This window comes from Engystomops pustulosus, chromosome 1 (assembly GCF_040894005.1).
Source record: "Engystomops pustulosus chromosome 1, aEngPut4.maternal, whole genome shotgun sequence".
NCBI lineage: Eukaryota > Metazoa > Chordata > Amphibia > Anura > Leptodactylidae > Engystomops > Engystomops pustulosus.
Genome location: NC_092411.1, coordinates 37,960,837 through 37,974,339, shown reverse-complemented (window position 1 = coordinate 37,974,339; position 13,503 = coordinate 37,960,837). Strand labels below are relative to the sequence as shown.

General features: G+C 42.9%; 1 protein-coding gene across 1 annotated transcript in view; it reads right to left on the bottom strand.

Annotated features, from left to right (window-relative positions):
• Window positions 1-1,663: 1,663 nt before the first annotated feature.
• Window positions 1,664-13,503, bottom strand: part of GFM2 (GTP dependent ribosome recycling factor mitochondrial 2) — a 29,009-nt gene continuing 17,169 nt past the window's right edge. The window contains exons 16-21 of the mRNA XM_072138529.1: window positions 6,136-6,212; window positions 4,435-4,573; window positions 4,073-4,243; window positions 3,515-3,630; window positions 2,048-2,230; window positions 1,664-1,869 (exon numbers count right to left, since the gene is read on the bottom strand). Of these exons, the coding sequence (XP_071994630.1) occupies window positions 1,744-1,869; window positions 2,048-2,230; window positions 3,515-3,630; window positions 4,073-4,243; window positions 4,435-4,573; window positions 6,136-6,212 (812 nt within the window). The 3' untranslated portion in view covers window positions 1,664-1,743. The remainder of the gene's footprint in view (window positions 1,870-2,047; window positions 2,231-3,514; window positions 3,631-4,072; window positions 4,244-4,434; window positions 4,574-6,135; window positions 6,213-13,503) is intronic.

Genomic DNA, 13,503 nt, shown 5'->3' with positions numbered 1-13,503 from the left:
TTGAAAAGGCAGATTTGGAATGCAGGTGTGATGAGCTTCTGCAACCTTTCTTTAGTGAAAATGAGGTCCTGGTGACAGGTTCCCTTTAAAAAAATTAATCTCCACCCCCCCCCCCCCCTCCCCTAGAACCGATATAAATAAACATGTTAGATCAGACATTTTGGGACGCGGCAATACCTATCAAAATTGGTTTTTTTTTTGGGTGCTATTTTCCGTTTGTGATTAAAGTAAAAAATATCACAATTTTGAAAAACATTTTTAAAAATTTCAAAAAGTGACCAAAAAACTGTACAGTGCTAAAAATGGTTGCATTGAAAACGTAATCAGAAGTCAAATTACACCACCCACCCCAAGTATTAAAGTTAATGGCGCCAGAAGATGGCAAATTTATTTTTTTTTTGGACAGAAGGATTTAATTTATGTAAATGTATGAAAACATTACAAAAACTTTACAAATTTGTTATCCCCGTGATTGCACCGACCCAAAGAATTTGGGGCACACAGTAAAAGCGCTAAAGTCCAAGCCCAAAAGAATATGGTGCATATGCATTTTTTTTCTCAACGCATTTGGAATTTTTTTCCAGCTTCCCAGTACACGGCATGGAATTTTAAATACCGTCACTATGAAGTGCAATTTGTTATGCAGAAAGCAAGCCATCACACAGCTCTGTACATGGAAAAATAAAGTTTAGATTTTTGAAGATGGAGTAAAAAAATGGAAACTAAAAAGGGCCCTCGGCAGGAAGGGGTTAAGGCCATAATTTTTGTTATGGATTTTATATATGGGAGGAGTGGTCATGGACAGTGCAACAGCCTGTGAAGTTACAACAATGCTGGGCTCCGGTAACACCCCAGGCTTATTGGCATACTATTAAAAGTTGGTTTTAGAAGGAAGGAGGCCACGGATAACAGATATAAGAAGATAACCACAGTCCCGGTGCCTGGATCTATGTGTCAGTGTCCCTGGTTTATCACAATTGATTTTTATGGTAGATTTCCTTTAATATATTCTGATAAATGTAATTTACATGGGGCACAGATTGGAGAGATGGCAGCGCAGGAGGTGTAGGGGTGTGTGTGTGTGTGTGTGTGTATATATATATATATATATATTTTAAGCAACCCCCTCCTGGCCACCAAGGTTTTTTTTTTTTTTTTTTTTTTTTGTCTGACCACCCCTTTAAACCTATATTCAAGGAAATCTCCCATTCGCTTTTATGCATTGTGAACCAAACCTACCTTGAGAATGCTACATTGATGCTGGAACATATCTTGTTTAATCCCTGAACTGAGGGGTTTTACTGGAAAAAAATAAATAAAAAAAATGAGGCTCTGTCGCAACCAAGCACCTACATTTACGGCTAGCTGTGCAGTTTCCCATGGAGAGGGGATGGATGGAGCGGTGCTCCCCCCTTCAGCGGGCAGCCGTATGTTCAGCCAGGCGAGTTTAAATGTGTGAATGAGGCCTTAGAGTGAGTCTTCCCTCTCCCAAATCACATTTGTTTTGGAGGGCCTCCTGCAGAACTTGCATATACAACTTTCCACGTACAAAACATTTCATCCCCTACTGAAAGGGGACATCAATTGTTGTAGTGTAAAAGTTGGGTGTTAAAAAAATTAAAGCATTACCAATTTTTTGTTCCCCATGAAAAAAACCAAACAATTCAGCACAAGTTGTACATCTTTTATATAAACATCATAAATACAATATATAAAGCTCAAACGTGTCATACGCCAAAATCCCTATACAAGTCCCTTCTTCCGCAGCAGAGAATTCTGCTCCTGGGGATTCATGGCTTCATAGTTTGATAGTTCCAGAGTAAATGTGGCCGTCCCTGATGTTACTGTGCGCAAATCTGTCGAATATCCCTATAAGAGAGGAAGGCATAGATCATGTCAGTCTATAAACATGTACCATGGATGGGGATAACCCTACATTATGATATAGACTGGACAAAGCCATTATATGAATAGGACGGTGAAACTAAGTTTACAACTCTGGGCAGAATCTTCACCTTTTGACAATACGGAGGTGGAAGATATTTACCATGAGTTCAGCGAGTGGCACATGGGCCAGTACAACTTTACTATCCAAGCGGTCCTGTATCGCCCCGACATTTCCTCTTCTCTGGGAAAGATCAGCTAAGACTCTGCTCAGGTGATCTTCGCCCATCGTGATTTCCAAACTCATCATCGGTTCCAGGATTTGCTTTTCGGACATTTTCAGAGCCTATGAGACAGACCCCAAGGGTTAATTCACTGAAAGAATGCACAAAGATGTTATTTAGGCTTTAACAACCCTATAAAATCTCCATAGATTTTTGTCCTTGTTGGAATTGCCATGAATTTATTTGCAGATTTTGTGAAATCCATCAGAACAGGTAATAAAGTGCAGATTCTTGTAGTGATCATAATTTAATAACTAATTATCAATACCCTATAGTCAATGACAGGGCGGTGGAGACGGTAAGACAAACCTTTGAACTCTACTCCAGCTCCACTGAAATGGCCCCGACTCAGACTCCACAGTCCTGTTATCCTGGTCTCTCTAGCAGTGCTGAGATAAATGCTTTCCTTCCCAGTGCCTTATACCTCGAATCTATAGCAGAGACACTTCACTCCTGAGCATGTACATAAAGTGCAGCACACATTCATATAGACTAAAAGGGGGATCAGTGGTGCACAAGTCGTGCCGACAGGTCACATGCAGCCTGTCAAGCAATGAGTTGCGGTCCACTCCCTGTTGACAATGAGTCCAATGAACACTTCCATAACCGATGGCAGATCATTGGGGCAGGAGGCCGGGTAGCGGTGAGTGAAAAGCTCTCTCTGCTCTGCGTCCTGACTCCTGAAACTTGTTGTATGTGTTGAAGTCAGGATCCAAAGCAGAGTGCCCAGGGGAGAGGCAAGTATTTGTAAGCTGTACTGTACTGCTCCCGGATTTGCTCATGGCACTTCTGCTTTGGGTCCTGATGCCGCCACATACAAACAGCACAGTGTGCAGAGCAGCACATGGAGGAGAGAAGCAGCTGCATTGTGGTGCTGGGAGGAGGAGAGGAGTCAGAAAAGAAGAGGGTTTCATTTTTGCTGCTCTGGGGTTCTCCAGTATTACTAGTTTTATACTCTGGGGGTTCTCCGGTGTTGCTAGTTTTGCTGCTCTGGGGTTCTCCAGTATTACTAGTTTTATACTCTGAGGTCTGCACTATTATGGTCTCCTCTGATTGTAATATTTGGTTGCTGGGGTCACATATATAGTTTCTGTGGTGGCATTTTGTGTTGCGTTGTGGTTATTAGTACATCTAGGGTGTTGGTTACTGATGCAGCACCTTAAAGTTGATCAGTATGACAATATGACCCTTGGAGCAATACATGTTCACCCCTGACCTCAAACCTTAGGTCAGGAATAGAACAGACATTTAAAAGGAAATCAAAATCAAATTTTTTATACAACTCCCACCAAAATTGTCAACGATTGACTCCAAAGCCCTTGTCAATGAGGTGAGTGCACACTTACCTTTGTCATGCATCGCGATACACAAGCAGACACCACGGTCATGGATGTGCCAGGTAAAAGACTGACTTCATGTACAATGACTCCAACATCCTGCAGAGGAGAGCCGAGCAGAGGACCTGGAAAACCACACATTTCCATATTATCCATCTTCTAGCAGAAATTGTGTATTCGACACAAGATAAATTCAGCATTTTGGATATGTTTTATATGCTATGAAAGACACAGAAAGACTATTTTTGGGATACATTGGCTAAAGGTTTAAAATTTATCTTGCAGGGACCCTCTGATTGCCCCCCTTAGCTGCCTTGTGATGTCTACATCCAGCAAAGGTGCATCCTGAGAAATCAGAGGACAGGAGTTTTTCTGTGGATAAGGGAGAAATATCCTTTTTGGGGAAAACTCCTGTAAGGCTACCAAAATGTTGTTAATGACAGTCAGGCTGAATATTAAAAAATATATAAAAAGCAGTGACTACTCAGACATTTTATTACATGTAATAAAGGGCAAAGTCTGGTGAAAACATTCAGGTGACACAAGGACACACACGAGAGGCCTCACCTGTGAGATAACAACCATGGATGCCATTTTCTATGGCTTCTTTATAGCTGTTCACACTGGACGGCAGATTAGCAGAATATTCAATAAGTGGAATGTCCTCAGACAAGGGTCTCACTTCAAGCTCTACTGTCACCTGGTGACGGGTGTCACCCATCGTTCTATCCAGGGTATCTAGTCATTAGAAGAACACTGAAAGTAAGGCTTCATTCACATGACGCTTTTTATGCCGTATGTTGTAAGGGGACGTCGGGAGGATTCCTTGTCCTTACAAGGTAGGGCACAGATGTATCCCCTGGTATATGCTCATACAACTGCATGTATCCTCCTCGTGGCCTGGTGTCCTGGTGTCTGCTGCACTGTACCTGATGCTCGGGAGCCACTAACAATGGTCTCCCTATAAGCGATCTGAAGGGGTCCCAAGTACGTTTGCAAACCATACTCCCTCCGAATGCGGTCGTGAATTATCTCTATATGAAGTTCTCCCATTCCACAGAGAATAAGCTGCAATTCAGGACAGAAAAGAGAAATACAAAGTTAGTTTAACCAAATTATTAAAGTCACTAAAGTAACCCCATTGCGTTGCTCACAATATGTGAAAAGAAAATCCATCATGATAAACCAGGGACACTTACTCATATCTCAAGGCACTGCGACTGTGGTAATATTCTTATATTTTTTATCCATGGGCTTCTTCCTTCTTAAAGCAAATTTTTAAAATTATGGTAATTAGATAAAAGGGGTTTTGAGGGGGCGTTACCAGAGCCCCTTTGTGCTAAGCTTCACAGCCTTTTACACCGTCTCCCCATTTGCACTCCATGCCCCCCTCCCTCCTGTAATCCCACAGTGGGAATGGAGTGGGTGCAGTGCTTCTATACAGTATAACAGCCTGTGAAGCTACAGTAACAAAGGGCTATAGCCCTGGTTACTCCCCCCATAGCCCTTCTGGTTCATTAATATAATTTTAAAGGTTGATTTTAGAAGGAAGGAGGCCATGGATAACAAAAATAAGAAGATTACCACAGTACCGGTGCCTGGATCTATGAGTAAGTGTCCCTGGTTTATCATGATGGATTTTGATGGCAGATTTCCGTTAAAGTACTTGTGCGTGTGCTCTCTCCTACCCCCTGGCTGAGAGCAGGAATAGGCTTACAGCAAAGGGGGCGGAATAAATGAAAACCCGAGGAAGCAAAGATGATGTAACCATAGCGCATCCGTCTCATTTACATATTTTTTTAAAGTTATTTTTTGAGCTTATATGCCCTCTCTTTATACACTAAAAACGGTTCCAATTAGTGCATAAAGAAATGGGCATCTAATGCTGGACATCTAATAGTCAAACTCATGGTAGATGTCCTCTAGCTTAAAAAAAAATTTTAAACATAGGTTGTACGTCATGCCCAGCTGTGCATCAAAGAAGTGAATTGATATAGACTGCAATACGGCACAGGACCTTAGGACAGGCGTGCACTATTTTAGAGAGAAAGCAGCCATACTCATACTTCAAAAAATCTGGAACAAACCTAAAATAGCATATGACAGCCGTGTAATACTGGGAGAGATTATGTTCATATCCTTAAAGTGGACTTGTCGCTAGGAATGGTAACAGATTACAATCGCCTGTGCTATGCGGATTTGAAAAATGCCTTTGTCAGCATTCTGAATCATTTCAGTACTTTATACAAGTTTAATTTGCATTACCTGGCTCCCTGCCAGCAGTGTGTGGCAAGTCCCCGGGGTGGGGGCAGCTACACTGTGTGTCAGTCTCCTCTCCTCCTCACTCATGCAGCTGCCTCCCCCCTTCCTGTCAAGTGCATTGAGCAGGGGAGGGGGGGGGGGGTGGAGGAGAAGAACAGTGAATGAGGATACACAGGCACAGGCTGCAGCTGTGAAATAAAATTGTGAAGTTTTTGGAGTACTGAAATGATGCAGAATGCCGACAACAAGCATAACATAGTCTATTGGATCCGGTCACCAACTAAAAATGACATTCTTTAAAGCATAAACAAATTGCCCACATTTATTTTTTGGGAGCCTCTTGGGAAACAGTTGACATAATCTCTTACTTGTCCAGAATCTGGATCGGTCCTCACTTTTAGGCTTGGATCCTCTAACTGGAGACATCTTAGTGCATTTTCTAGATCTGGGTAGAAACACAACACAAATATATAACACCTGAACCAATTTATTCACATTAAAGCATTATTTAACAAAAAAAACTTTTCACCACAAGATTTTCCCTAAATATTTCAATTCAAATATAATGGGAAGAAAATATTACTTTGGTATTTTTGCACATATATCCAACATGATGTGAACATATATGATAAGCCGAGCTTTTCGGAACAAAATTTGTTCCAAAAATAAAGCTAAAATCGGCATTATCCTTGAATCTATGAAAAAAAAGTAACACTGTACTCACCTTTCTGACGCCCCCCGCAGGTCCTCTTGTTTCAGGTGCTCCGGGTCCATGCCTGATAAAGTGTTGTTTTTTTGTATGGCTTGGCATAAATGGGGGTAGGGCTGGCAGGCTATAAACTAGGGGGCACGGGGCTGGCCTGCAGGGCCTGCTGAGCTTTATACTGGCTGGAGGCTGTGACCAATACATTTCCCACCCTCGGCTTATACTCGAGTCAATAGGTTTTCCCAGTTTTTTTGTGTTAAAATGAGGTATCTTGGGCTTATACTCGAGTATATACGGTAATAAATGTACAGTAAATGTTAGGCCCCATGGACATGACAGTGTGTGCAGTATGGGCCACAAACAGGGAATAGTGATCCTGCTTGCGGCTCTTTTTGGCATCATCCCACCTACCTCCATGGGAAATGAGCAGTCACAAATCAAGGCAGTAACATGCTCTGCTCTACGATCTGTGGCCCACAAAAATGGTTGCCTGCACGAGGCGTTAAAGGTCACAACATTTTCACCTAAACAGCTAGTGACAGGTTACATAGAGCCCTAATAACCAAATGCCACCATTCTTTCAGCTAAAAATGGTTTCCCCTCACATCCACATAAAATCAACTTTCTGCCTCCTCACTATTCAGGGCTTCATGGCATGTGACCAGGAGGAAATAATCTAGGGTCCTTTACCCAGTAACAAGTGCATGTCTTGTATGTATCTGATCACATGAAATAACAGCAGCCTCCATGGACTTCTTCTCCGCTGCTGTGATTTCAGGCGATCAGGTAGATGCATCTGATCAACCACTGTGTAATAAGCATTATTAGCCAAACATTCCTTTAGACATGTGTAGGTAAAGCTGATACAGGTACTGGTCTTGTATAGATTTGGGACCAAGTGGTTTCCGGCAAAAAAAAAAATTGTAAAATTATGCTCATGAACCTCCACTACTCCTGCGGCCGTCATACAGGGCACTTGGCGCTCGCTATTAGCCAAGGCTCATTGGCAAAAATTTGAAAACGTTTTTTGACAAAATGCTCAGTTCCAAAACTATACAAGACCAGAACTGATATCAGTTTACCTACACCTGTCTAAAGGTATGTTTGGCTAATAATGCTCATTACAAAGTGGTCGATTTCCTTTAATGAGGACATCACCCCGTTTACATGACATGAAGGGCTCAATGACGTAACCAATGTTCCAGAAAGGCGCTGTGTAAAACATTTGAGACAGCTCCTACCTTTCTACTCCAAATAATAAGTAAACAGAGTTGTACAAGTCTGTAGCTGAATATTAACCCAAGGTCCCTAAGTACTAGTTCCACACAACAGCAGTGAGACCTGTCAATCAGGACTCTTGTAATATCATTGGATTCACATCAGATAAGTTGTATATATAAATTAACAAATTTTATTTTTTTTAAAACACTGCAGCCATGGAGAGGAACCATTAGAGATAAGGGCAATGCTTTATAATCATAATTTTTGTAATAAAGTATTTATTTTGGGTGGCTTAATTTATTTTTTTTAAACTGTTTTATTGCATAATCAGAATAGCAGAAAACATTACATTGTCATTTTATGTTTTACAATTTAACATCGCATATCGTGTTACAATCTTCATCAATTTATCTGCTTGTCTGAAAGAACAAAAACAATAATAAAACTATCGAGTCAATACCATCTAACTGGGACTTTGGTTTCATTGTCGACATTATCTATTGTGTTGTATTCGAAGGTTTGTGTCACCTGTCCCCGCTCTATCTTGTCCTACTGGCGTGAAGCTTATTTATCCCTTCAATTGTTTCTGTTTTGTAGGTGTCCAGTCCTCCCAGGTCTCAGGAGGGTGGTAAAGAGTGGGTTCCCGTCTGGGGTCATATATAGAACTCTACTTAAAGACATTTTAGTATCACCACTGCTGTGCTTTCATATTGTTCTCAAATTTTGTCCGCTTATAAGTCTCTCATGGCCATTCTAAGTCTGGGAGGAGAGTAGTTGGTTCTCGGCGAGTCGCACCAATCTCCCCATATTTGGTCAAATTTGCCTGGCTTTTTCTCGTATGGCAGAATTTGGTTTACCTGAAGCTTCCACATGCTAAGTGTAGGAGTGTTCGGTGAGTACCACCGCAGCGCAATGCATTTTCGGGCCAAAAACAATGTTTCTCTTAAGAATATGATTTGGTAATGTGTCCAATCTGCTTCCTGAATTAGACCCAGTAAACATGTCTCGGGTGAGTGCGGGCGGTAAAATGCCCGTGAGGAAGTCGGTAATGTCTTTCCAAAATTTTTGGATCGGTGCGCAGCTCCAGCTCATGTGCCAAAAATCTGCTCCTGATTCTCCGCATCTAGGACATCTAGGGCTGTCGTAGTCACCCTACCTACCCATGTGCCGTAGCCGGACTGGGGTTAGGTATGCTTGGTGGATGAAGTACCGCTGGATGACTTTGTTATTTACTGAGGGAGAGACTTTTAGACGTGAGGACAGAATATCTGAAATGGATTCCTCATCTAGTGAGGCAATGAGTTTTTTCCATTTGTCTATTATAGTCAGTGGACATGTATGATCTTTTTCTGTATTAGATGAGAGTAGAGTATTGAGACTAACCCTCTAGGACCCTGTGTTCTGTATATGCCAATTATCGGGTACGACGATATGATGAGGGGAGAGGCTGGAAACTGAGCCTCCAGCACATGTCTGAGCTGTAGGTATCTGTAGAAGAAGGACCTATCCAAGTCATATTTGTTTTGCAATTCTTGGAATGAGCAGGGGACATTTTCTTAATAAATATCTCCTATTATGCTTATGCTTCCATAGGGCTTGCCCTTCCAGGGCATGTATGTGTCGGAGGGTGGGATTATGCCACTGTGGGGTTTCAGCTATAATGTCTGTGAAGTTTGCTATTTGTTTAGCCGCTTTCCAGACCTGTCTAGCTAAATTATGTAGTGGTAACAAGGTTGGGCCTGCCTCCTGAGATGGTTCCAGGACCGGCCATAAAGTGTTGAGGCCTAAATAATGTTGTAAGTGATGTTCTGAGTTGGGCAGGGTTTGTTCGCCTATCCAGCAATGTAAGTATCTAAGTTGTCCTGCTAAGTAATAATTATAAAAATCTGGGAGTGCCATTCCCGCCTCTTCTTTTGGACGTTGTAAGGTGTTGAGGCTAAGTTTAGCTCTGGAAGTGGCCCATACAAATACACCTGTCAGGGAGTGTAGTTCTTTAAAGAATTTTTGGGGTAAAGGTACTGCCGAATGCTGCAGGATGTAAAGACATTTCGGTAGAATTATGAGTTTGACTAGGTTTATTCTGCCTGCAACCGAAAGAGGAAGTGCTTTCCACGATTTATATTTCTCCTTCACATAGGTGAGATGTGGGCCTGTTATGTGCTTGCGTGCATCCTGATGCAGTCTAGTTATCATGACCCCCAGATATTTGAATTCTGAGACCACCGCCAACCCCTCCACTATTGCCGGGCCCTCCCATGGACGTGTGCCCAGAGGCATAAATGTTGATTTCGACCAGTTCACTTGCAGCCCTGAATACATCCCAAATTCATTGATGATTGTAATGGCATGTGGCAGTGATATGGTGGCCCTGGACAGGAACAGTATCATATCGTCTGCGTACAGACCCACTCGGTCTTCCTGTTGGCCTAGGCTAATACCTTGATAGATGGGGTCTTGTCTGAGCTGGGCCGCTAGTGCTTCAATAGTTTTAGCAAATAATAATGGGGAGAGCGGGCACCCTTGCCGCGTGCCTCGGTGAAGGGTAAAGGTAGGGGCAGGGGCGCACCTGCCATGAGGCGAGTTGAGATTCTCGCCTCAGGCGGCGCGCTTCCTGCTACACTAGGGGGCGGCATCGGGCTCCCGCCTCCCGGAATGTGTTGAGGGCGCTACATCTCCCCGACCCAAACCGCCCCCCCTGCCCCCCGCACAATCCGCCACCCATCACATGCACCCGCCCGCGGCCGGCACATGTACCTGCCGTCACTTCCCCCCACAGCCCGCCCATCTATTCAACACGTGCGCGGCTGTACCTGCGCGCCCACAGAAATTTCCCCCTTGCGCGCCCGCTGACACTTCCAACCCCCGCAGCCCGCCTATTTCATCCACCGGCCCGGCACAAGTACCGCTCCCCGCCCCAGCCTGTCCGCGCTGCCCCCCCCCCCTTCACGCTCCGTTTTCGAACCCCCCTCGGTCCGTCACTACCACCCCCCCCCCCTCGCTCCGACGTCCGACATCCCCGGCAACCACCCCTCTCCCCCGCTCCGACATCCCCGGCAACCGGCTCGACAACCCCCCCCCCCCGTTACGACATCCCCGGCAACCGGCTCCCCCCCCCCCCCCGTTACGACATCCCCGGCAACACCCCCACTTCCACCAGAGGACAAGGCCAAAGAAAAAAGAAGAAAAAAAAGTAAAGGTAACTTCTACGTATGTATATGTGTGTGTATGTATAGATTTGTCTGTGTGTATTTGTATGTGTATGTGTATATGTAAATATACATATATATATATATATATATATATATGTATGTCTGTATATTTGCTGTATATGTGTATATATATATATATATATATATATATATATATATGTATGTACATTCAGCGTGCCACCATTTAAAATATACTATATGGCAGCACACTGTATGTATTATATGGTATATGGTGGCACACTGTATGTATTATATGGTATATAGGGGCACACTGTATGTATTATATGGTATATAGGGGCACACTGTATGTATTATATGGTATATGGGGGCACGCTGTATGTATTATATGGTATATGGCGGCACGCTGTATGTATTATATGGTATATGGCGGCACACTGTATGTATTATATGGTATATGGCGGCACGCTGTATGTATTATATGGTATATGGCGGCACACTGTATGTATTATATGGTATATGGCGGCACGCTGTATGTATTATATGGTATATGGGGGCATGCTGTATGTATTATATGGTATATGGCAGCACACTGTATGTATTATATGGTATATGGTGGCACACTGTATGTATTATATGGTATATGGGGGCACACTGTATGTATTATATGGTATATGGGGGCACACTGTATGTATTATATGGTATATGGAGGCACACTGTATGTATTATATGGTATATGGGGCACACTGTATGTATTATATGGTATATGGGGGCACGCTGTATGTATTATATGGTATATGGCAGCACACTGTATGTATTATATGGTGGCACGCTGTATGTATTATATGGTATATGGTGGCACGCTGTATGTATTATATGGTATATAGGGGCACACTGTATGTATTATATGGTATATGGGGGCACGCTGTATGTATTATATGGTATATGGCGGCACACTGTATGTATTATATGGTATATGGCGGCACGCTGTATGTATTATATGGTATATGGCGGCACGCTGTGTGTATTATATGGTATATGAGGGCACGCTGTATGTATTATATGGTATATGAGGGCACGCTGTATGTATTATATGGTATATGGCGGCACGCTGTGTGTATTATATGGTATATGGCAGCACGCTGTATGTATTATATGGTATATGGGGGCACGCTGTATGTATTATACGGTATATGGGGGCACGCTGTATGTATTATATGGTATATAGGGGCACGCTGTATGTATTATATGGTATATGGGGGCACGCTGTATGTATTATATGGTATATGGGGGCACGCTGTATGTATTATATGGTATATGGCAGCACGCTGTATGTATTATATGGTATATGGCGGCACACTGTATGTATTATATGATATATGGCTGCACACTGTATGTATTATATGGTATATGGGGGCACACTGTATGTATTATATGGTATATGGGGGCACGCTGTATGTATTATATGGCATATGGGGGCACGCTGTATGTATTATATGGCATATGGGGGCACGCTGTATGTATTATATGGTATATGGCGGCACGCTGTATGTATTATATGGTATATAGGGGCACACTGTATGTATTATATGGTATATGGGGGCACGCTGTATGTATCATATGGTATATGGGGGCACACTGTATTTATTATCTGGTATATGGCGGCACACTGTATATATTATATGGTATATGGCGGCACGCTGTATGTATTATATGGTATATGGCGGCACGCTGTATGTATTATATGGTATATGGCGGCACGCTGTATGTATTATATGGTATATAGGGGCACACTGTATGTATTATATGGTATATGGGGGCACGCTGTATGTATTATATGGTATATGGCGGCACGCTGTATGTATTATATGGTATATGGCGGCACACTGTATGTATTATATGGTATATGAGGGCACGCTGTATGTATTATATGGTATATAGGGGCACACTGTATGTATTATATGGTATATGGGGGCACGCTGTATGTATTATATGGTATATGGCGGCACACTGTATGTATTATATGGTATATGAGGGCACGCTGTATGTATTATATGGCATATGGGGGCACGCTGTATGTAATATATGGTATATGGGGGCACACTGTATGTATTATATGGTATATGGGGCACGCTGTATGTATTATATGGTATATGGCGGCACACTGTATTGATTTTATATTATATGGCGGATTGTTTTATGTATATTGTTCTTTGTAGTAGCTCGCTGTGTGTATTATATAGTTATGTATTTTGCATTGCTTTATTTTCACATTTTTCACATTGGGTCTGGTCCTGACACTCCTTGATATTTTACATGTATGGGGGGGGGGGGCGTTTTTCTATAGTTCGCCTCAGGCAGCAGAAAGGCTAGGTGCACCCCTGGGTAGGGGACAACTCTCCATTACTTAATAATCTGCTATTAGGTGTGGAGTATAATATGCTAATCGATCTGCAGAAGTTAGGTCCAAATCCCATCCTCCGAAGGCATTGATTCAAGAAGGGCCATTCAAGTCGAATGCCTTGGCAGTGTCCAAGGAGGCCAATGCCCAGTCTCCCCCCCCCCCCCTCGTCTGTCCAATTTGGGCAATCACTTGTACCCGTCTTATATTGTCTGATGTGGATTTTCCTGGCATAAACCCG